This window comes from Vulpes vulpes, chromosome 10, assembly GCF_048418805.1.
Source record: "Vulpes vulpes isolate BD-2025 chromosome 10, VulVul3, whole genome shotgun sequence".
NCBI classification, from domain to species: domain Eukaryota; kingdom Metazoa; phylum Chordata; class Mammalia; order Carnivora; family Canidae; genus Vulpes; species Vulpes vulpes.
The window spans coordinates 31,913,593-31,936,691 of NC_132789.1; the positions used below are offsets into that span (position 1 = coordinate 31,913,593).

General features: G+C 46.2%; 1 protein-coding gene across 1 annotated transcript in view; it reads right to left on the reverse strand.

The window, feature by feature from the left end:
* Nucleotides 1-23,099, reverse strand: part of LOC140594330 (nebulin-like) — an 82,433-nt gene that overhangs the window by 59,116 nt on the left and 218 nt on the right. The window contains exons 2-5 of the mRNA XM_072725269.1: nucleotides 12,302-12,409; nucleotides 9,330-9,530; nucleotides 8,919-9,023; nucleotides 8,157-8,263 (exon numbers count right to left, since the gene is read on the reverse strand). Of these exons, the coding sequence (XP_072581370.1) occupies nucleotides 8,157-8,263; nucleotides 8,919-9,023; nucleotides 9,330-9,530; nucleotides 12,302-12,346 (458 nt within the window). The 5' untranslated portion in view covers nucleotides 12,347-12,409. The remainder of the gene's footprint in view (nucleotides 1-8,156; nucleotides 8,264-8,918; nucleotides 9,024-9,329; nucleotides 9,531-12,301; nucleotides 12,410-23,099) is intronic.

Below are 23,099 nucleotides of genomic sequence, written 5' to 3' on the forward strand. Positions count from 1 at the left end.
TCTTGACTTGGCGGATTTCAGGTGTATCGGGAGTTGTGTGAATCTTGTCTTTCTGTCTGTGTTACAACTGTCCATACACGTGGATGGAACTGGAGGGTATTATGCTGAGTGAAATAAGTCAGTCGGGGAAGGACAAACATTTTATAGTCTCATTCATTTGGGGAATACAAAAAATAGTGAAAGGGAATAAAGGGAAAGGAGAAAACAATGAGTGGGACATATCAGAAAGGGAGACAGAACGTGAGAGACTCCTAACTCTGGGAAACGAACAAGGGGTGGTGGAAAGGGAGGTGGGTGTGGGGTGGAGGTGACTGCGTGACAAGCATTGAGGGGGGCACTTGATGGGATGAGCACTGGGGGTTATGCTCTGTGTTGGCAAACTGAACTCCAAAAAAAAAAAAAAAAACTGTCGATACTATCTCTACACTGGAAGCAAAACCAGTGCAGGTATTTAGTGTGGGAAGATGAGGGCAACTGTTGACTAATCAATAATCAAATATTCTACACAAAGAGCCATGAGAGGAGCAATTAAGGGTCAAGGAAGTGTCTGACATTAGGAAAAAAAGAGAAAATGGTACTTATTTTACTTAGGTGAAGTATTCTGAGTATAAAGTCTTCCACATTCTATCCCATGGTTGGAAAGTGTCAGATATACAGACCAACCATGTATATAGAAAACCAGGGTCACGAATTAGACTAAAATGGAAATTTATTAGTGATTGTTTAATAAGGAATCTCAGAGAGGAATTAATTTGCATCATAATCAATGAGTTGGGATTGACAATGGCATTGCCAAATACAAAAGACATCACCGATGGATACAAACATCAAAATGGTAACAAAAAGGATCCTCTCATTCCTTGCTGATACAGAAATTTCTAACTAAGACATAGTACAAAGCCTTGGCCTTTGAAACTCAATACGCCCCCCACAGAATCAACATTCACTATACCTCACTGGTAACATTGTTCACCCTCTGGACATGGACAAATGGGATGTCTTTGGGGCCAAGTGTGTATCTGTGTGCCTTGATGTGTTCCCACACTTCTCTGTATTTGTACTGGGAAGGCAGAGTCAGAACGAGTTCGCTGCTGGGTCACAAAGAGTAGCTGTACATTCCTCACACAGAAAGGAGCTGCTGCTTAAATTTGAAAATCACTCTCCATGTATTAAGTACAAGAAAAAGTCATGGACAAAATATCACTAGTAATCAGGACCTTGACAACTAATTTCTTGGCTATACAAGCCAGGTGCAGAGAGGAATAAAATTCAGTGTTGCCTAGGAAAACCTGCTGGCAGGCAGCTATGAAAATAAAAGGGAAACCCTGTGTTTTTATGTTTTAATTTTTTAAATTCTTTTTCTTGGCGTTCAATTTGCCAACATAGAGAATAACACGCAGTGCTCAACCCATCAAGTGTCCCCCTCAGTGCCTGTCACGCAGTCACCCCCACCCCCGCCCACCTCCCCTTCCACCACCGTTTGTTTCCCAGAGTTAGGAGTCTCCCATGTTCTGTCTCCCTTTCTGATATTTCCCACTCATTTTTTCTCCTTTCCCCTTTATTCCCTTTCACTATTTTTTATATTCTTCAAATGAATGAGAGCATATATTGTTTGTTCTTCTCCGATTGACTTATTTCACTCAGCATAATAACCTCCAGTTCCATCCACCATGAAGTAAATGCTGGGTATTTGTCATTTCTAATGGCTAAGGAGTATTTCATTGCATACAGAGACCACATCTTCTTTATCCATTCATCTTTCGATGGACACCGAGGCTCCTTCCACAGTTTGGCTATTGTGGACATTGCTGCTACAAACATCGGGGTGCAGGTGTCCAGCATTTCACTGCATCTGTATCTCTGGGGTCAATCCCCAGCAGTGCAATTGCTGGTTCGTAGGGAAGATCTGTTTTTAACTCTTTGAGGAACCTCCACACAGTTTTCCAGAGTGGCTGCACCAGTTCCCATTCCCACCAACAATGCAGGAGGGTTCCCCTTTCTCCACATCCTCTCTATGATTTGTAGTGTCCTGCCTTGTTATTTTTTGCCATTCTCACTGGTGTGAGGTGGTATCTCATTGTGGTTTTGATTTGTATTTCCCTGATATCAAGTGATGCACAGCATTTTCTCATGTACATATTGGCCATGACTATGTCTTCCTCAGTGAGATTTTTGTTCCTGTCTTTTACCCATTTCATGATTGGATTGTTTGTTTCTTTGGTGTTGAGTTTAATATGCGTTTTATACATTTTGGAAACTAGCCCTTTATCTGATACGTCATTTGCAAATATCTTCTCCCATTCTATAGGTTGTCTTTTAGTTTTGTTGACTGTATCCTTTGCTGTGCAAAATCTTCTTACCTTGATGAAGGCCCATTCAGTTTTGCTTCTGTTTCTCTTGCCTTCGTGGATGTATCTTGCAAGAAGTTACTGTGGACAAACTCAAAAAGGGTGTTGCCCATGTTCTCCAGGACTTTGATGGAATCTTTTCTCACATTTAGATCCTTCATCTGTTTTGAGTTTATCTTTGTGTACGGTGCAAGAGAGTGGTCTGGTTTCGTTCTTCTGCATGTGGATGTCCAATTTTCCCAGCACCATTTATTGAAGAGACTGTCTTTCTTCCAGTGGATACTCTTTCCTCCTTTGTCGAATATTAGTTGACCATAAAGTTGAGGGTCCACTTCTGGGTTCTCTATTATGTTCCATTGATCGATGTGTCTGCTTTTGTGCCAGGACCACACTGTCTTGATGACCACAGCTTTGTAGTACAACCTTGAATCTGGCATTGTGATGCCCCCAGCTATGGTTTCTTTTTTAAAATTCCCCTGGCTATTCGGGGTCTTTTCTGATGCAACACAAATCTGAAAATAATTTGTTCCATCTCTCTGAAGAAAGTCCATGGTATTTTGATAGGGATTGCATTAAACGTGTAAATCGCCCTGTGTAACGTTGACATTTTCACAATATTAATTCTGCCAATCCATGAGCATGGAATATTTTTCCATCTCGTTGTGTCTTCCTCAATTTCTTTTAGAAGTGGTCTGTAGTTTTAGGGTATAGATCCTTTTCCTCTTTGGTTAGGTTTATTCCTAGGTGTCTTATGCTTTTGGATGCAATTTTAAATGGGATTGACTCCTTAATTTCTCTTTCTTCAGTCTCATTTTTAGTGTGTAGAAATGCCACTGACTTCTGGGCATTGATTGTGTATTCTGCCATGCTGCCAAATTGCTGTATGAGTTCTAGCAATCTTGGGGTGGAGTCTCTTGGGTCTTCTATGTAGAGTATCATGTCATCAGCGATGAGGGAACGTTTGACTTCTTCTTTGCCAATTTGAATGCCTTTTATTTCTTTCTGTTGTCTGATTGCTGAGGCGAGGACTTCCAATATTATGTTGAATAGCAGTGGTGAGAGTGGACATCCCTGTCTTGTTCCTGATCTTAGGGGAAAGGCTCCCAGTGCTTCCCCATTGAGAATGATATGTGCTGTGGGCTTTTCGTAGATGGCTTTTAAGATGTCGAGGAATGTTCCCTCTATCCCCACAATCTGAAGAGTTTTGATCAGGAATGGATGTTGTATTTTGTCAAATGCTTTCTCTGAATCTATTGAGAGGATCATATGGTTCTTGTTTTTTCTCTTGCTGATATGATGAATCACATTGATGGTTTTATGAGTGTTGAACCACCCTTGCATCCGGGGATACTTCCCTCTTGGTAATGGTGAATAATCTTCTTAATGTACTGTTGGATCCTATTAGCTAGTATCTTGTTGAGAATTTTTGTGTCCATGTTAATCAGGAGTATGGGTTTATAACTCTCCGTTTCCTTGGGGTCTTTGTCTTGTTTTGGAATTAAGGTGATGCTGGCCTCGTAGAACGAGTTTGGATGTATTTCATTTCTATCTTTCTGAACAGCTCTAGTAGAATAGATATGGTTTCTTCTTCTTGTGTTTTCTGGGTTCTTCTTTAAATGTTTGAATAAAATCCCCAGGGAAGCCATCTGGCCCTGGAGTTTTGTGTCTTGGGAGGTTTTTGATGACTGCTTCAATTTCCTCCCTGGTTATTGGCCTGTTCAGGTTTTCTATTTCTTCCTGCTCCAGTTTTGGTAGTTTGTGGCTTTCCAGAAATGCGTCCATTTCTTTTAGATTGCCGAATTTATTGGCATATCGCTTCTCATAATATGTTTTTTTTTTAATTTTTTTTTTAATTTTATTTATTTATGATAGTCATACAGAGAGAAAGAGAGAGGCAGAGACACAGGCAGAGGGAGAAGCAGGCTCCATGCGCCGGGAGCCTGATGTGGGATTCGATCCCGGGTCTCCAGGATCGCGCCCTGGGCCAAAGGCAGGCGCCAAACCGCTGCGCCACCCAGGGATCCCTCATAATATGTTTTTAAAATCGTTTGTATTTCCTTGGTGTTGGTAGTGATCTCTCCTTTCTCATTCATGATATTATTACTATGAGTCTTCTCTCTCTTCTTTTAACAGGGCTGCCTAATGGTTTATCTATCTTACTAATTCTTCAAAAGAACCAACTCCTGGTTTGTTAATCTGTTCCACAGTTCTTCTGGTATCTATTTCATTGAGTTCTTCTCGAATCTTTGTTAACTTCTTCTGCTGGGTGTTGGATATATTTGCTGTTCTTTCTCTAGCTCCTTTATGTGTAAAGTTAGGTTTTGTATTGGAGTTCTTTCCAGTGTTTGAATGGATGCTTGTATTGCGATGTATTTCCCCCTCAGACTGCTTTTGTTGTATCCCAAAGATTTTGAATGGTTGTATCTTCATTCTCATTGGTCTCCATGAATCTTTTTAATTCTTCCTTAATTTTCCAGTTGACCCTTTCATATTTTAGCAGGATGGTCCTTAACCTCCACTTGTTTGAAATCTTTCCAAACTTCTTGTGATTTAGTCCTAATTTCAAGGCATTTTCGTCTGAGAATATGCAGGGGATGATCCCAATCTGTTGGTATCGGTTCAGACCTAATTTGTGACCCAGTATGTGGTCTATTCTGGAGAAAGTTCCATGTGTACTTGAGAAGAATGTGTATTCAGTTGCATTTGTATGTAAAGTTCTGTAGATATCTGTGAAATCTGTTTGGTCCAGTCTATCATTTCAAGCTCTCGTTTCTTTGACATATTGTACTTAGAAAACCTATCGAGCATACAAAGTGCTAGATTGAAGTCACCAAGTCTAAGTGTATTATTATCTAAGTATGTCTTAACTAACTTTGGTTATTGATTGATATATTTGGCAGCTCCCACATTCGGGGCATATATATTGAAGATTGTTAAGTCCTCCTCTTGGATAGATCCTTTAAGTATGATACAGTGTCCCTCTTCATGTCTCACTACAGTCTTTGGGTTAAATATCAGTTTATCGGATATAAGGATGGCTACCCCTGCTTTCTTGTGAGGACCATATGAATGGTACATGGTTCTCCAACCTTTTATTTTCAGGCTGTATGTGTCCTTATGTCTAAAATGAGTCTCTTGTAGACAGCAAATTAGAAATTGGTCCTGCTTTTTTATCCAGTGTGAAAAACCCTGTGCCTTTTGTTGGCGTCATTAATCCCATTCACGTTCAGAGTTACTATTGAAAGATATGAGTTTAGTTTCATCATGATACCTATTCAGTCCCTGTTTTTGTGGATTGTTCCATTGGACTTCCTCTTAAAGAGGAATTTTAAGAGTCCCCTTAAAATTACTTGCAGAGCTGGTTTGGTGGTCACATATTCCTTCAGTTCCTATCTTGGAAGCTCTTTATCTCTCCTCCGATTGTGAATGAGAGCCTTGGATAAAGTATTCTTGGCTGCATGTTCTTCTCATTTAGGACCCTGAATATATCCTGCCAGCGCTTTCTTGGCCTGCCGCGTCTCTCTGGAGAGGTCTGCTGTTAATCTAATATTTCTCCCCATAAAAGTTAGGGATATCTTGTCTCTTGCTGCTTTAAGGATCTTCTCTTTATCTTTGGAACTTGCAAGCTTCACTATTAAACTTACAGTTGTAGAGCGGTTTTTATTCATTTTTTTGGGGGGGAAGCCTGTGTTTTTAGTCCCAGCACAGCTAAGTTAGGACCTTCAGGGAAGAGAGGAGCGACTATTTTTCAGGCCGACAAGTGGCTTTCCAGATAGATTTACCAGAAAACGTGACCCATTAAGTGGTTGGATCTGCAAGTGTCTGATTTGGAGACTCTAAGTTTGGGTTTCTGGTTTTGTTTGCTGGCTGGCCGGCAGGCTTGGGTCCCAGGACTCTGAAGGCAACAGAAGAGGGCTGCAGGCTGTGTGCAGCTGCCCCCGGGCTCTGTCCTGCGTGGGGCTCCCTAGCATCCCCAGCATCCCCACAGAGTGGTGGGAGCCAGTGGGCTGGGAAGCCGCAGGTGGTGGGAGCTCCTTCACCCCCAGCTTTCTGTTCAGTGGGTGGAGGGCATGAGGTGGGGCCAGCATCAGAGCCAGCTAGCCCACAAGCAGTCCTGTCCGTGCAAGGGACGCATGCAACATCCTGTTCCCAGGCCGCTGCAGCCGCCCATGGGGTGCCTGGAGTCACAGGGATGCTCCTACACTTCTGGAGGCAAAGGTGCCATGATGGCCACACTCAACGGGGGCCTCCATACCACCCTCCAGCCCCCAGGGGCCCAGGTCAGTGTCCTTCCCCTGGCAGGCTGTGGTGCAGGGAGGCACTCACATAGGTGCTCTGGTAGTGCTTTTCCCTGGCATGCTGGAAGGCGGCTGTGTCACCGGGGAGCCGGTATCCTGTGGGCAGGTCACGTCGCCGGCGCCCCGGTACAGGTCCTAGGGAGGGCGAGGGGTCAGGCTGCGCCAGGGTCCATTGAATCACGTGCATTGCACGTGGCCCATGCCAGGTTTTCGCTCAGGATGCTGCAAGTCCTTGTTTACCAGGCCAATGTCATGAGAAGTCAGAGGAGTTCAAAGGGCCAGGTTTAATGCATCATCCTTGACCCACTGCTTCGAAACCGACATGTGCCTGCGCGCTCCACTGCAGGCCTTGGGCTCGGGTCATATCTCTGAGCCCATCAGTCTCCCTGCTCGGCCCCCACCCTCCTCGCTAATGCTCCCTCGCTTCCTTCCTCTCTGTCGAGTAAATAAACCAAATCTTTAAGAGAGAGAGACAGAGAGTGAGAGAGATGCTTGGGGGTGCTCAGGGTGTGACGCTGGTTCCTGGGATTGGGTCCCCAACGGGGTTCCTGCAGGGAGCCTGCTTCTCGCTCTGCCTGTGTCTCTGCCTCTCTCGGTGTCTCTCATGAATAAATAAAACCTTAAAAAAGAGAGTGAGTGAGTGAGCGATGAGTGAAGGGGCCCATAGAAAATAATTCTTTATGTTTTGAACATATGCCCAATTATCTGCATGGAATCGAGCAAGAAAATGGGAGCAGTAGAGAGAACAGGCAGTCAGTGCCGCCTGTGTTGTGAACCCTTAGGTGGCATTCATATCATCACCAGTCCCAGACACAGTCATAATGATAAGGCACATCCCTGGAACCCCATCCCTCCCATAAACACAGTGTCAGGCCATGAAGAGGTCACGATTCTCGATCCATGGCGGATGGGGGAACGGAGTTTCTGACCATGATCCTAAACAGCCTGTCTTTGGTGGGAGCTCCAGGAGTAGGAATAGTATCAGAGATATCAGAGAGCAAATGTCTTTCAACATTCAGTACAGGAGAGTGACATCAAAGAGGGAGACCAATGTCACCTGACCAGGTAACACCCAAAAGGGATATTAAATACGTGAGTGGAATCCAGTTTCTTTCTCTTCTGAATTCCAACAGTAATTTCTAGCCCTTTCTCTTACTATTAGTAGTCCCTTATGATTATGTGCCTTCTCTTTGTCATCTTGGTTTTAAGTTGTTTGATGTAGGTTGGCTTTCTTTCTTCCTCGTGTCTTATAAATGTAAATGCAATGTTGCTCTAAGAATGCTTGCGTGGTGTAAGAATTCCACCAACCAGGAGGGAAGACAGACTGTGTACTGTTTGGGCTTTTTCTTTGTTTTTTTTAACTCAGGTTAATGGAATAGCATTGACAACTGAGAAGGTCAGGCTGAGATAAAGCGAAGCCAAGGAGGTTTCTGCAGAAGCCAGTGGCCTGGCCCTTGGAGGCCGCCCCTTGGACTTCTGCTGCCCTGTGCACTGGGTTCTCACTGCTCACCTCACTCTGGAGCTTGTGTACAGGAAGGGCCCATCCAGTTCCATGGTTTTCATAGTTGGAGCCACCTTGCCTCTGACGCTGTCCGTGTAGTCATGGTGGTAGATGGCCTGTGTCAGACAGAAGAGGGGTCAGCTGATTCTGATCGCAGCAACATCATTGGGAAGAAGCAAAGTAAATGGAAACCTAAGTCTCTCTTAAAGGAAGGAAGGAAGGAAGGGAGGGAGGGAGGGAGGGAGGCAGGGATTTATTTATTTATTTATTCAGAGAGAGCGAAAAAGAGGCGGAGACACAGGCAGAGAGAGAAGCAGGCTCCATGCAGGGAGCCCGACGTGGGACTCGATTCCGGGTCTCCAGGATCACAACCCGGGCTGCAGGCGGCGTTAAACCGCTGCACCACCAGGGCTGCCCACAAATTCTCTCTCTATAAATAGGTCCTGTCTATAGCGTTACAAACACCTCACAAGTGAGATTTCCCTAATAGGAGAATCATGTGCTTGATACATCTGAAATAGTCCAAATGTAGAGAGAGGTGCCAGGGAAGGACAACAGGACAGCTCAACCGTGTTGCTCAATAAGAGACCTACGCGCATTCCAAGAAACGGCCGTTCTCTGCTCCTTAGCATCCTTCTCCAGATCAGCCATCCTCAACACCATTTAAGACATAGCTGGTCTGTGACAATGCCCATAACTCTCCCTTTGACTTACACTATGTAGAAAAGGAAATACACTTAAAAAAAATCCCATAAAATAGGGCAAACTCACATCGTTACGTAGATCATAAGCATGCTTGGCGTGAAGAATTTCAGGATTGTCCCAGATGTAGCATCCGATGCCCTTTAGCCAGTTGAGGTCATCCTTGTATACAATCTAAAGGATTGCGGTGGATAGAGGGAATAGAAAAAAGAAACTGACCGTAACTCAAACACCAAAAACACAGAAACCCAGTGGGCCCGGGAGGACTTTATGGAATGACATTCGAAAGGTGTTATGCAGTGAGGCTGAGGGTGCTGTGAAAACACTGGCACACAGAGCCCTGCTTCCAGGGACAGACCCATGGGTACAGAGGACAGCAACGCTGGAAAGAGGCCAGGGTACAGATGCAGGTGGGTCTGCTTCCCCTCAGGATGGGCATGTGGAGCCAGCGTGGGGGACCTTCACAAGCAGTGGGCTTACGTTTCTGTAGATCTGATCTGTGACTTTCCTGACGTGGCTGTTGACTTGCAAGTCAGGGTGGCAAATCCACTCACGGAGGTGTAGGCAGTAATCAATCTCACTGCCTTTCTTCTGAGAATCCTTAGCAGTAACCATCTCCACCATGTCAGGCACGATGTGGATTCTCATCTTGGTCTTTTCATAAACTGATTTATATAGGCGCTGGAAAGATAAAATAATTTGCCAATTATGTAGGAAATTGTGCAAGGTCTCAAGGCAATCTGGTTCTTAAATCCTTCTTATATACCAGAGAAGTCGAGGTAAAGAATGTATGGCAATCAGGTGGGATCTGGAATTTTCTGACACTGTCTACAGATTCATAGGGCAAGCAGCATGTGTTAAAAGTAACACCTCGTTTCTTCATATATGCACAGTCCGTGCCATGTGCATTGACAGAAAATGTTGTTTTTAAAATTTTTATTTAAATTCAATTTGTCAGCGTGCAAAATGTACTGATTTGCGATAAGACTACTTGGCTTCGCTATGAAGTAAGGCCTCCGGGGTTCCTTACATCAATGTTAAACTTGCGGATGCTGAGGCACCGTGCTGTATTTGGATCATCCTCAACGCTTTTTGGTAAAGTATAAAGAGCTTTGAACTTTTCATATTCTTCTCGGTATTTGATCTACAGAGAAAAAGTACAAAGTAAGAAAAAGTTTTGGAGAGTAGTGGCTCTATATTGGTAAAGAGTACTAGATTAAATAGGATGGGCCCAGCTCTGGGATCCCGCCAACTTGGGGTCACCTCTTGTGAGCTTGTTTCCTCATCTGTGCAGAGGTGGAGGTGTAGCATGCATACCTGGGGATGAAACTGTATCTGATACCACTTTTTAAATTGTGGAGAGCCATAAAATTTGATTATTGTTTGAAAAAATGTTCATACCCATACTAGTACTTCTGCTACACCAAACTCATTTTACACTTTATATATTTTTAAGTAATCTCTTTCATGATAATGACTTTGCTTATCTTAACCATTAATGAAAGGTGAAAAATGTGCTTAACAATTTGTTTTTACAACAAATACCCACCATTTGCTTCGACGTCGATGGAACTGGAGGGTATTATGCTGAGTGAAATAAGTCAATCGGAGAAGGACAAATGTTATATGGTCTCATTCATTTGGGGAATATAAAAAATAGTGAAAGGGAATAAAGGGGAAAGGAGAAAAAATGAGTGGGAAATATCAGGGAGGGAGACAGAACATGAGACACTCCTAACTCTGGGAAACGAACAAGGGGTGGTAGAAAGGGAGGTGGGCGGGGGGCGGGGGTGACTGGTGAGGGGCACTGAGGGGGGCACTTGATGGGATGAGCACTGGGTGTTATGCTCTATATTGGCAAATTGAACACCAATAAAAAATAAATTTAAAAAGAGAATTTGTTTTTAGTAACTGATTACCTTGATGCTTAAGAGACACGTGTCAGTGCTTAACTTTCAGTTTTTACAAGGCTTTCCAAAAATACACTGTAACCAATTTCTATGGGAAAACCAGCTTACGGTTCTTAAATCCTATTGCCGATGAATTAATGCACCATAATTTCATGAACAGAGTTAAGGTCCTTACGGAGACTAAGATCCAAACTCCTAGCACATCATAAGATAACAATTCTATCATTACTCAGAGGCCCACATCTGAGTTTAAAAAAGAAAGGGAGGAGGAGGAGGAGGAGGAGGAGGAGGAGGAGGAGGAGGAGGAGGAAGAGGAGGAGATTTGTGCCAGAATTGCAGTGAAGTCCTTTATTGCCTGGAAACCAACCAAAATTCCCAGCAGAATCTTCCAGATTAGTTCACATGCTCCTTACCTCGAAACCATTCCTTAGTTATAGAGAAGATAGTACTCAAAAGCACATTTTAAAAGAACTACTTGAAATTTTCTTTTAAAGGATTTCTCTGGGTCCCATCTTGTTCCAAAAACAAGTTGCTGAAAATCCTACTTCTAAAACTTTTTTCCATGACTAAAGGAGATAACCTGTTTAGCTTTCTAAATTCTAGTTACAAAACTCCTCTTCCTAAATGAAGTTTGATCCTTTGGGCTAGTGTGTTTGAGCCCTCCAAACAGACTTGGTTATGGGCAAAGTCACATATATTGGTTTTTCCTCCAGGTAAATATTTTTTAAAAATTTTTATTTATTTATGATAGTCTCACAGAGAGAGAGAGGCAGAGACACAGGCAGAGGGAGAAGCAGGCTCCATGCACCAGGAGTCCGACGTGGGATTCGATTCCAGGTCTCCAGGATCGCGCCCTGGGCCAAAGGCAGGTGCTAAACCGCTGCGCCACCCAGGGATCCCCCTCCAGGTAAATATTAAATTAATTCCGTATACTGTCTAACAAAGTCTTTTGCTAAATACGTATCTCTAGGCCAGAAGGCACTGAAATCAATTTATTGGACCACTAGCATTTAAACTAATGGAATAGAATTGAAACGATCAGAGTGTGTTGCCTTTAGTTTGGCAGTACATTGTCTTCTGTCATATGTCAGAAGGAAGTCACATAAACGTCAGCTGTGTGTGTGTGTGTGTGCGCGCGTGTGTGTGTGTTTGTGTGTACTTGAAACAAAATTCTTACTGGTAAAATTCAGGGTTTGAGAAATACTCACCTAAAATGCTATGTAAAAGGTTCACAATTAAGAGGTAAAAGTCTCTAAAGGAGTTTAACTTCTGAAAGAGAACTAGCTTCTTAGGACTGCAACAAAGGTTATAGGTAATTTTACAATAAAAGGCTTTACTTAAGAACATTCTGGGCATAACGGGTTGAAGTTCATAAACCTTAATACGATATCCAGATAGGTTGTTGTAATTTTAGATTTTCTTTTACAATATACACCAACATATAATATATAAAACACATGAATCAGTAGAAAAATTCTAGGAGCGGGGAACTGGGGAAGGTAGAGGGTGGGTGAGAGGCCATCACACTTGCACTTGACTTACATTTCTAGCCAGATGCTTCTGGTTCTTAGCATGCGTCAGGGACATGGTACTGGTAGGCAGGATGTAGCTGGTGGCCTTCACTCTATCCCAAGCTTCCTTGTACAGGTTCTACAGGGGTTAAAAACCATTTTGTGAGTATAGAAGAATGCACTCTGGTTGGACCTTTAGAAGGGGATTTTTCCTCTATCTGTCTTTTTTCAGACACTGCTTAACAACCCCTGATCTTCATACTCAGTAGGACAGAAGCCCCCCTCGGTAATTAATGGGTTGAATGCCACGACCATAATTTTCTGGTCCATTATTCTGTTCTCTGCCATTGTGCTTATTCCAGTTTGGCAGTTATCATGGAGCACTGCATCTTGACGACAGTGGTGAATGCATGATCATGCATTTGTATAGCTATAGTACTGTAGGCCACAAAGAGTGACATTTTACTGTATGGAAATTAAAACAAAGTTTTTGATGGTGTGTTCATTTGCTGCAGGTCTAGGAATTCCTGAAAGGTGAAAACTACTAACTTAAAATCTATTTATCCTTTCTTACATTTTTGTAGCTAGTGGGAGCTCAAGAAATATTTCCACTCCTAGGTATTTATTTCCTCAAGAAAACGAAAATTACATACGCACAAAAACCTATACTCAAATGTATATAGCAGCTTTATTCATAATTGTCAAAAACTAGATACAATTCAGGTGTCCTTAGACTGTGACTGAATAAATTGTGGCATATTCATACAACGGAGTATCACTCTGCAATAAATCCAATAAACTACTGGTTCTTACAGCAATGTGTAGAGTACACATGTGGATTTTACTAAGACAAAGAAACAGACCTGACGGCTGCAGACTTCATAATCCCATTTGCAGGACATTCTGGAAAAGGTTTTTCAAAGTTTCTTTAAAAATAGGTGCAGAAAAATTCTTCTTTGGATTTCAAAGAAGGAAAAGGAAGAGGGTAATTTTGAGGTGATAGATTTTCTGTGGCTTCACTGGGGTGAATACATAACTTTGCATTTGTTAAAAGCCATAGTCCAGAGACACCTGGGTGGCTCAGTGAAGCATCTGCCTTCAGCTCAGGTCAAGATGAGCTTGGAGAACCCTGCTCAGAGGGAAGTCTGCTTCTCCCTCTTCCTCTTCCCTTCTTCCTGCTCATGCGCTCTCTCGTCTCTCTCAAATCAATAAAATCTTGTTTTAAAAAACATCCTGTAGTACTATATACTACAAAGAGTGATTTATGGTGTGTAAATTAAAACAGAATCAAGCAGAATGGGGAAAAGGACGCCAATGGAATAGAAATCATAGCAAATAAACCAATAAACCTAACTGTGTTACAAATGCATAACAGGACTATGCTGAAGGAAGTGAGTCAGAAAACAATTTAGTTTATTTTTGAAAATGGTATTTTGGGGTGGAGGGACAAGATGGCAGAAGAGTAGGGTCCCCAAATCACCCGTCCCCACCAAATTACCAAGATAACCTTCAAATCATCCTGAAAATCTACGAATTCGGCCTGAGATTTAAAGAGAGAACACCTGAAATGCTACAGTGAGAAGAGTTCATGCCTCTATCAAGGTAGGAAGACGGGGAAAAAAAGAAATAAAGAAACAAAAGGCCTCCAAGGGGGAGGGGCCCCCCACAAGGAGCTGGGCTGAGGCCAGGGCAAGAGTCCCCAGGACAGGAGAGCACCGTCCCGGAGAAGCAGGAGCTGCACCAAACTTACCAGGTGGAAAGGCGCCCGCAGGGAGTTAGAGCAGGACCCCAGGAGGCCGGGGATGCCCTTGGGCTCCCTGGGACAGTAACAGGCACCTGTGCCCCGGGAGAGTGCGCTGAGCTCCCTAAGGGCTGCAGCGCACACGGCAGGGCCCGGAGCAGCTGGTAGGGGCACGGGCGGCGACTCCGCGGAGGGGGCTGAGGGGCAGGAGCGAATCCAACAGCACAGGCCCCGGGGCACAGGGCACCTGGACACAGCCCAGGATCCGGCCTCCCCCCAGGACAAGCAGAGGCTGGGAGGGCCCAGGACAGCAAGGATGCTCCTGCCCCGAGCTGAGCAGATCAGCGGCCCCGCCCCGGAGCCTCCAGGCCCTGCAGATGGAGAGCTCCATAGCTACTGCAGGAGCTGACTCCAGGGCTCCAGAGCTGGCCCCACCACTGGGGTTGTTCCTCCTGGAGCCTCGCGGGGTAAACAACCCCCACTGAGCCCTGCACCAGGCAGGGGGCAAGCAGCTCCCCCAAGTGCTAACACTTCAAAATCAGCACAGCAGGCCCCTCCCCCAGAAGACAGCTAGAAGGACAAGTTCCAGGGGAAGTCAAGGGACTTAAAGTATAAAGAATCAGAAGGTACTCCCCCATGGTTTTTTTTTTCTTTTTGATTTCTGATTGCTTCCCCCACCCTTTTTTTTCACCTTTTTCTTTTTCTTTCCCTTTTTCTTCTTCTTTCCCTTTTTCTTCTCTTTTTTCCTTTTCTTCCTTTTTTCTTTTTTCTTTATCTCTTTTATTTCCTTCTCTCTCTCTCTCTTTCTCCTTTTCCCAACACAACTTGTTTTTGACCACTCTGCACTGAGCAAAATGACTAGAAGGAAAACCTCACCTCAAAAGAAAGAATCAGAAACAGTCCTCTCTCCCACAGAGTTACAATATCTGGATTACAATTCAATGTCAGAAAGCCAATTCAGAAGCACTATTATACAGCTACAGGTGGCCCTAGAAAAAATCATAAAGGACCCAAGAGATGTCATGACTGTAGAATTTAGATCCAATCAGGCAGAAATTAAAAATCAATTGAATGAGATGCAATCCAAACGAAGTCCTAACAACGAGGCTTAACGAGGTGGAAGAACAAGTGAGTGACATAGAAGACAAGTTGATGGCAAAGAGGGAAACTGAAAAAAAAAGAGACAGACAATTAAGAGACCATGAAGACAGATTAAGGGAAATAAACGACAGCCTGAGGAAGAAAACCTACGTTTAATTGGGGTTCCTGAGGGCGCCGAAAGGGACAGAGGGCCACAATATGTATGTGAAAAAATCCTAGCTACATTGACTTCGCTAGCTGAAAACTTTCCTAATCTGGGAAGGAAAACAGGCATTCAGATGCAGGAAATAGATCCCCCCCTAAAATCAATAAAAACCATTCAACACCTCGACATTTAATAGTGAAGCTTGCAAATTCCAAAGATAAGGAGAAGATCCTTAAAGCAGCAAGAGACAAAAGTCCCCGACTTTTATGGGGAGGAGTATTAGGGTAACAGCAGACCTCTCCATAGAGACCTGGCAGGCCAGAAAGGGCTGGCAGGATATATTCAGGGTCCTAAATGAGAAGAACATGCAACCAAGAATACTTTATCCAGCAAGGCTCTCATTCAAAATGGAAAGAGAGATAAAGAGCTTCCAAAACAGGCAGGAACTGAAAGAATATGTGACCTCCAAACCAGCTCTGCAAGAAATATTAAGGGGGACTCTAAAATTCCCCTTTAAGAAGAAGTTCAGTGGAACAATCCACAAAAACAAGAACTGAATAGATATCAGGATGACACTAAACTCATATCTGTCAATAGTAACTCTGAACATGAACGGGCTTAATGACCCCATCAAAAGGCGCAGGGTTTCAGACTGGATAAAAAAGCAGGACCCATCTATTTGCTGTCTACAAGAGACTCATTTTAGACCGAAGGACACCTACAACCTGAAAATAAAAGGTTGGAGAACCATTTACCATTCAAATAGTCCTCAAAAGAAAGCAGGGGTAGCCATCCTTATATCAGATAAATTAAAATTTACCCCGAAGACTATAGTGAGAGATGAAGAGGGACATTATCTCAGACTCAAAGGATCTATCCAACAAGAGGACTTAACAATCCTCAATATATATGCCCCGAATGTGGGAGCTGCCAAATATTTAAACCAATTAATAACCAAACTGAAGAAATACTTAGATAATAATACACATATACTTGGTGACTTCAATCTAGCTCTTTCTACCCTCGATAGGTCTTCTAAGCACATCTCCAAAGAAATGAGAGCTTTAAATGATACACTGGACCAGATGGATTTCACAGATATCTACAGAACTTTACATCCAAACTCAAGTGAATACACATTCTTCTAAAGTGCACATGGAACTTTCTCCAGAATAGACCACATACTGGGTCACAAATCGGATCTGAACCGATACCAAAAGATCGGGATAGTCCCCTGTATATTCTCAGACCATAATGCCTTGAAATTAGAACTAAATCACAACAGGAAGCTTGGAAGGACCTGAAACACGTGGAGGTGAAGGACCATCCTGCTAAAAGATGAAAGGGTCAATCAGGAAATTGAGAAATTGAGAAATCAAGAAATTGAGGAAGACACAAAGAGATGGAAAAATATTCCATGCTCATGGATTGGCAAAAGTAATATTGTGAAAATGTCAATGTTACCCAGGGCAATTTACACGTTTAATGCAATCCCTATCAAAATACCATGGACTTTCTTCAGAGAGCTAGAACAAATTATTTTAAGATTTGTGTGGAATCATAAAAGACCCCGAATAGCCAGGGGAATTTTTAAAAAGAAAACCATATCTGGGGGCATCACAATGCCAGATTTCAGGTTGTACTACAAAGCTGTGGTCATCAAGACAGCGTGATACTGGCACAAAAACAGGCACATAGATCAATGGAACAGAACAGAGAATACAGAAGTGGACCCTGAACTTTATGGTCAACTAATATTCGATAAAGGAGGAAAGACTATCCATTGGAAGAAAGTCTCTTCAATAAATGGTGTTGGGAAAATTGGACATCCACATGCAGAAGAATGAAACTGGACCACTCTCTTTCACCATACACAAAGATAAACTCAAAATGGATGAGAGATCTAAATGTGAGACAAGATTCCATCACAATCCTAGAGGAGAACTCAGGCAATACCCTTTCTGAGCTCGGCCACAGTAACTTCTTGCAAGATACATCCACAAAGGCAAAAGAAACAAAAGCCAAAATGAACTATTGGGACTTCATCAAGATAAGAAGCTTTTGCACAGCAAAGGATACAGTCAACAAAACTAAAAGACAACCTACAGAATGGGAGAAGATATTTGCAAGTGACAAGTGATGTATCAGATAAAGGGCTAGTTTCCAAAATCTATAAAGACCTTATTAAACTCAACACCAAAGAAACAAAGAATCCAATCATGAAATGGGCAAAAAACATGAAGAGAAATCTCACAGAGGAAGACATAGACATGGCCAACATGCACATGAGAAAATGCTCTGCATCACTTGCCATCAGGGAAATACAAATCAAAACCACAATGAGATCCCACCTCACACCAGTGAGAATGGGGAACATTAACAAGGCAGGAAACAACAAATGTTGGAGAGGATGGGAGAAAAGGGAACCCTCTTACAGTGTTGGTGGGAATGTGAACTGGTGCCACCACTCTGGAAAACTGTGTGGAGGTTCCTCAAAGAGTTAAAAATAGACCTGCCCTACGACCCAGCAATTGCACTGTTGGGAATTTACCCCAAAGATTCAGATGCAATGAAACACTGGGACACCTGCCCCCCAATGTTTCTAGAAGGAATGTCCACAATAGCCAAACTGTGGAAGGAACCTTAGTGTCCATTGAAAAATGAATGGATAAAGGAGATGTGGTTTATGTATACAATGGAGTATCACTCAGCCATTAGAAATGACAAATACCCACCATTTGCTTCAACGTGGATGGAACTGGAGGGTCTTATGCTGAGTGAAGTAAGTCAATTGGAGAAGGACAAACAGTGTATATTCTCATTCATTTGGGGAATATAAATAATAGTGAAAGTGAATATAAGCGAAGGGAGAAGAAATGTGTGGGAAATATCAGGAAGGGAGACAGAACATAAAGACTCCTAACTCTGGGAAAGGAACTAGGGGTGGTGGAAGGGGAGGAGGGCGGGCGGTGGGGGTGAATGGATGGCGGGCACTGAGGGGGAGAGTTGACGGGATGAGCACTGGGTGTTACTTTGTATGTTGGCAAATTGAACACCAATAAAAAATAAATTTATTATTACAAAAATAAAATATACAAAACCCTTCTGGATGACTTCTTGATTGGTCACACCTATCCCGACATGCCCAGGAGTTTAACAAGCAGCAGAGATATTTGGTTTCTGTGCCATTGTGGTTAACCCCCCGCCCATGGTGGTGACTGAGCATCATTCCAAGGGATCTCAAAAAGGAATCCCGGGCTGCAGAAACTGGGAGGGCCTGGGAGCAGAATGTAAATGCACCTGAGGTGCCCAGGAGGCCGGACCTTCAGGAAGAGAACAGGGTGACCTCAGTCAGGGTATTCTGAGGAACTGAACAGGAGACCCTGCAAGAGGCTCTGGCAACGCATCAGCCTCCAGGGCACATCCCGCCCAAACCCGGCCCTCTTAGCGGTTTGTGACTGGCTTCTACTTTCTGGAACCAGCAGAGAACGTTCCTCCAGACCGGGGACAACTAAACGACCGTCCTACATGCAGGGAATGGGCAGAGAAGAGGAACTCGGACATGTTCCCTGAGCATCCTCAGAAAAGCCAGAGGAACCCCCGTCCTGCTCCCTCCAGCTGGTTCACCTGGAGAACTGTTTGTGCAGGTGCACAAGGAGGAAGTGAGTGCAGACTCATAGGCAGGTGCCCCCTCTGCCTCCCGCCCAGGACACAGTCTGGCCGCAGCCCCCCAAGCTGCAGCTCAGGACTCAGGGGCTGCCTGGCAGCTGCTGCCCGGAGCACCAGAAACCACGCAGCCTCCGTCTGCACACCCGACGGTCCCTTGCACCCTGCTTGGCTGCACCTGGTGCCCTGCACTCCTGCAGCGTGCCCACCGTGCCATGGTGGCACCTGCCCTTCCCCAAAGGAGCTGCCTGTACTTAGAGCACCTCCACCAAGGTCCCTCCCTGCTCTCTGAGCTGGGCTCTTCATATCCCATGGCCGTTCCCCAACATGAGGAAGGGAAGTCCCCAGAAACAGGTGGCACTGCAGAGGGGGCGTGGCTGTGAAGGCAAGCTCCCCTGCACCTGCCTAGGTCTCAGGAGGCCACCGCACTGGGAAGTCACGGCACCGCAGACCTGACTTGCTGCCGCCCTTGGGCGCACCTGCAGTCCTGCGTCCCAGCTGCTGTGTCTACATCCCTCCTGGGACTTGCGTCAACATGAGAAAGCACACTGCCCCTCTAGGGCAGTGGTTCTCAAAGTGTGATCCCAGGACCAGCAGCATTAGGATCACCCGGGAACTTGCTAGAAATGTAGATTTGGAGTCTTGCTCTAGCCTCTGGCATCAGACATTCTTGGGTAGGGACCTAACCTCCCTATTTTCATAGGCCCTCCAAGTATCCCACAAGATTCGAGAAGGCCAAAGTTGGAGAACTACCCTTGCAGGAGGTCTGTCCTGGCACCCGACCTCCCTCGTGGCTGTGACAATGTCCTGCTCCAGCTCCCACTAGGCGCCCACATCTACTCAGTGCCTGAGACCGCCAGCGCTCCTGGTAGACCTCTCCTGTCCCCTGGTGGCTTCTCTTCTCCAGGGCCTCCACTGCTCACCGGCTGGGCAACGCAGCCTCCCCGCAGGCCCCCCACCTCCTCTCCATCTGCCACCAGGTTTGCGTGTGTAAAATGCACATCCCTAGTGCTTCAATTCCTCAGGGTCTCAGCGGCCCCTCCAGGGCCCATCTTTGAAGGCACCGTGGGCACGAGGGGACGAGGCTGGAAGGCAACGTCAACCTTGGCCGGGCTCTCCGGCCCACAGGCAGGACTCGTTTCCTGAGGAGAATGGGGAGGGGCCGGAGCTAGGTCTTTCTCTACTTCTGTAGTCTTCCTCAGGGAAGGTCTTACCCCTCGGGGCCCTGGGGCCCCGTCAGGCCTTGTGGCTCTAGCCCTTTCTGGACTATTCTCTTTGGCTCCAGGATTTCTCCGGAGATAAATTTTCCCTCTGCGAACTGGAGATAAATGCTCGCACATTTCTCTATCACACAGGGCTGGTGGAGCCTGAAATGAGAACACTCTTTTTATTTAGTTCACGTGTTTAGTTAAGTAACCTGTACTCCTGGTGTGGGGCTCAAAGTCACAACTCCAAGATCAAGAGTCCCGTGCTCATCCATCTGAACCAGCCAAGTGCCCCTCGAATGAGAAAATACTTTTAAGAAGCTTTGAAAACTATTTTGTGGCACAGATTAGTTTGCCGATTGGTGACACCAAATGTCCCACCCTGTTTACGCCATTGCACGACGTCACCAACCCTGCTACAACATTTTCTAAAAATCTTTTTTTTTTTTTAAGCTTTTATGTATCTGACAGCGAGCCAGTGAGCGCAAGATGTTCCTGATTCAGTTACATCCCCAGCCTCCCTTAGGCCCAGCCTCCCTTAGCCTACGGACCGGACCGGACCGCAGGGGCGGGTTTGCCTGTAACAGGACACCAGAGCCCCTCGGGATTTGCCGGCAGGTCCAACGCCACCCCAGCCCCCAACTAATTAACTATACCCTCGGCTTAGTGAGGATGCAGAGGTGGCAAGCGCCAGATGGCGGGGGTAACCCCGGGCCTGGACACGTGCCCCGCCCCCCAGCCCTGAGCACACACGCAGCCCTTGGGTCTTTTTAAAAGTAAGTCACAGGGAAGCCCGGGTGGCTCAGTGGTTTAGCGCTGCCTTCAGCCCAGGGTGTGGTCCTGGAGACCTGGGATCGAGTCCCACATCGGGCTCCCTGCATACAGCTTGCTTCTGCCTCTGTCCGTGTCTCTGCCCTCCCCCTCTTTCTGGTGTCTCTCATGAGTAAGTGAATAAAATCTTAAAAAAAAAAAGAAGTCACAGACTGTTGGCTGCCTCGCTGCTTTGCCTGGGAAACAACTCGTTAAAATTAAAAATGAAAAAGACTAATAAAATTAAATTAAATTAAAAATGAGTGTGACTTCCTGTTTGGCACACATCCCGGCGACAATGCCCACTGGACGTGGGTTTGCTCCTCTCCAATCATTAAGCACACTTACATGTGCATGAGTGTGTGTATTCATTTCTGGTGTTCCTGTCAACACCATTGGATGTCACACGTTCTGACCTTTAACGTGAGGCTAAGGCGATGATCATTTGGTTGGATTTTTTTTATTTTTATTTTTTTATTTATGATAGTCACACAGAGAGAGAGGCAGAGACACAGGCAGAGGAAGAAGCAGGCTTCACGCACTGGGAGCCCGACGTGGGATTTGACCCCGGGTCTCCAGGATCGTGCGCTGGGCCAAAGGCAGGGGCTAAACCGATCATTTGGATGGAAATAATCACATTACCATCCAACATGTCCATCACATAAAAACAAAGTTAATAAGAAAAGGAAAACCACGGTGATTCTTTAGATCATTAAAGGTCATGTGTTTTCAATGCTGGACATTTAAAATTCCTCCAGATGTATTGCTTCAAAGATATCCCATTTATACCTCGCTCAGAAAAAAGTTGTGTTTTGTTACTTGCCCTCAGCTGCAAATCGAGTTATTTGTAACAGAACCGTGGTGCCTTGAACATTGGAACCATCCGGTCCACCTGAAGAGCTGCCCAGAGCATCAGCCGGGAAGGGGGAGGACTATGTGCTCACCCTCTGTTTCCCACACTGCCTGAGGGAAGATCCAGAAAATCCAAGCACTCGGGGCGGTGATCTGCAGGTCGGCCGCCAAAAGGAAAAGCACCTCCTGCCACCGTCTGAACTGCCCGCAGCGCGGTCACCACGCCTCAAGCTCAATGGTCAGAGCCCTGATGGGGCTCCGGGTTCTGGCTCAGGTCACCGTGTCAGGCTTGAGCGGCCCCCATAGGGCCTGGCATCCCCGACGGGCGCCCCGCTCAGTGGGCTCTGCTTTAGGCTCGCCCCTGCCCGCCCGCCGCTCGCTCGCTCGCTCGGAAATAAAGGAATCCTTAAGAAACAACAACGAGGGGCATGTGACCTAAAGTCAACTACACGCATAGACCCGAAAGGAACACTTTTCTGTTCAACATTTGAAACAACTTTGTGGACGCGGGGGTGCGGGCGCTAGAGCGTCTTGCTCCGGCCCAGGGCGTGACCGTGACCCCGGGGTCCCAGATCGAGTCCCCGACGGGCTCCCTGCGAGGAGCTGCCTTCTCCCTCTGCCCGTCTCTGCCCCTCTCTCCCTGCGTCTCTCACGAATAAGCAAATAGAACCTTAAAGAAACCGAGTAAGAGGCGACAATGTCCGTATGACGCAGAGCACGAGAAACCACTTGCGGACGGATGAGGTTCACTGGAGCCGGGAGGCCCCGGGGGCGGGGCTGCACCTGCGGCTGCGGGCCTGAGCCTGCCCTCGGCCCCTTCCCGCCGCACGTCGTGGCCGGGACCGCCGAGCGCCAAGGCCTCGAGGCCCCGACTCGCTCCCAGACTCGGCAGGTGGCCGCCCGGCGTGGAGGGCTCCGGGGACTCCCGGCCGCCCCCCCCCGCCCCCCTCGCGGCCGCCCCCCCCCGCCCCCTCGCGGCCGACCCCCCCGCCCCCTCGCGGTCCCCCCACGGACCCCCTCACGGTCCCCCCCGCCCCCCTCCCCCTCGCGGTCCCCCCCAGCCCCCCGTCCCCCCTCACGGCCCCCCCACAGCCCCCCTCATGCTCCCCTCGCCCCCCGCCCCCTCGCGGTCCCCCCGCCCCCTCGCGGTCCCCCCGCCCCCCCTTCACGGTCCCCCCCCGCCCCCTCACGCCCCGACCCAGCCTCCTCCCCCGGGGCATGTGTGCGGGGGCTCTGGGGCGGACCCCGAGCTTCGTGCAGCCAAAGCTGTGCGCACGGCCGCCCCGGGGTTCGGGGTTCGGGGTTCGGG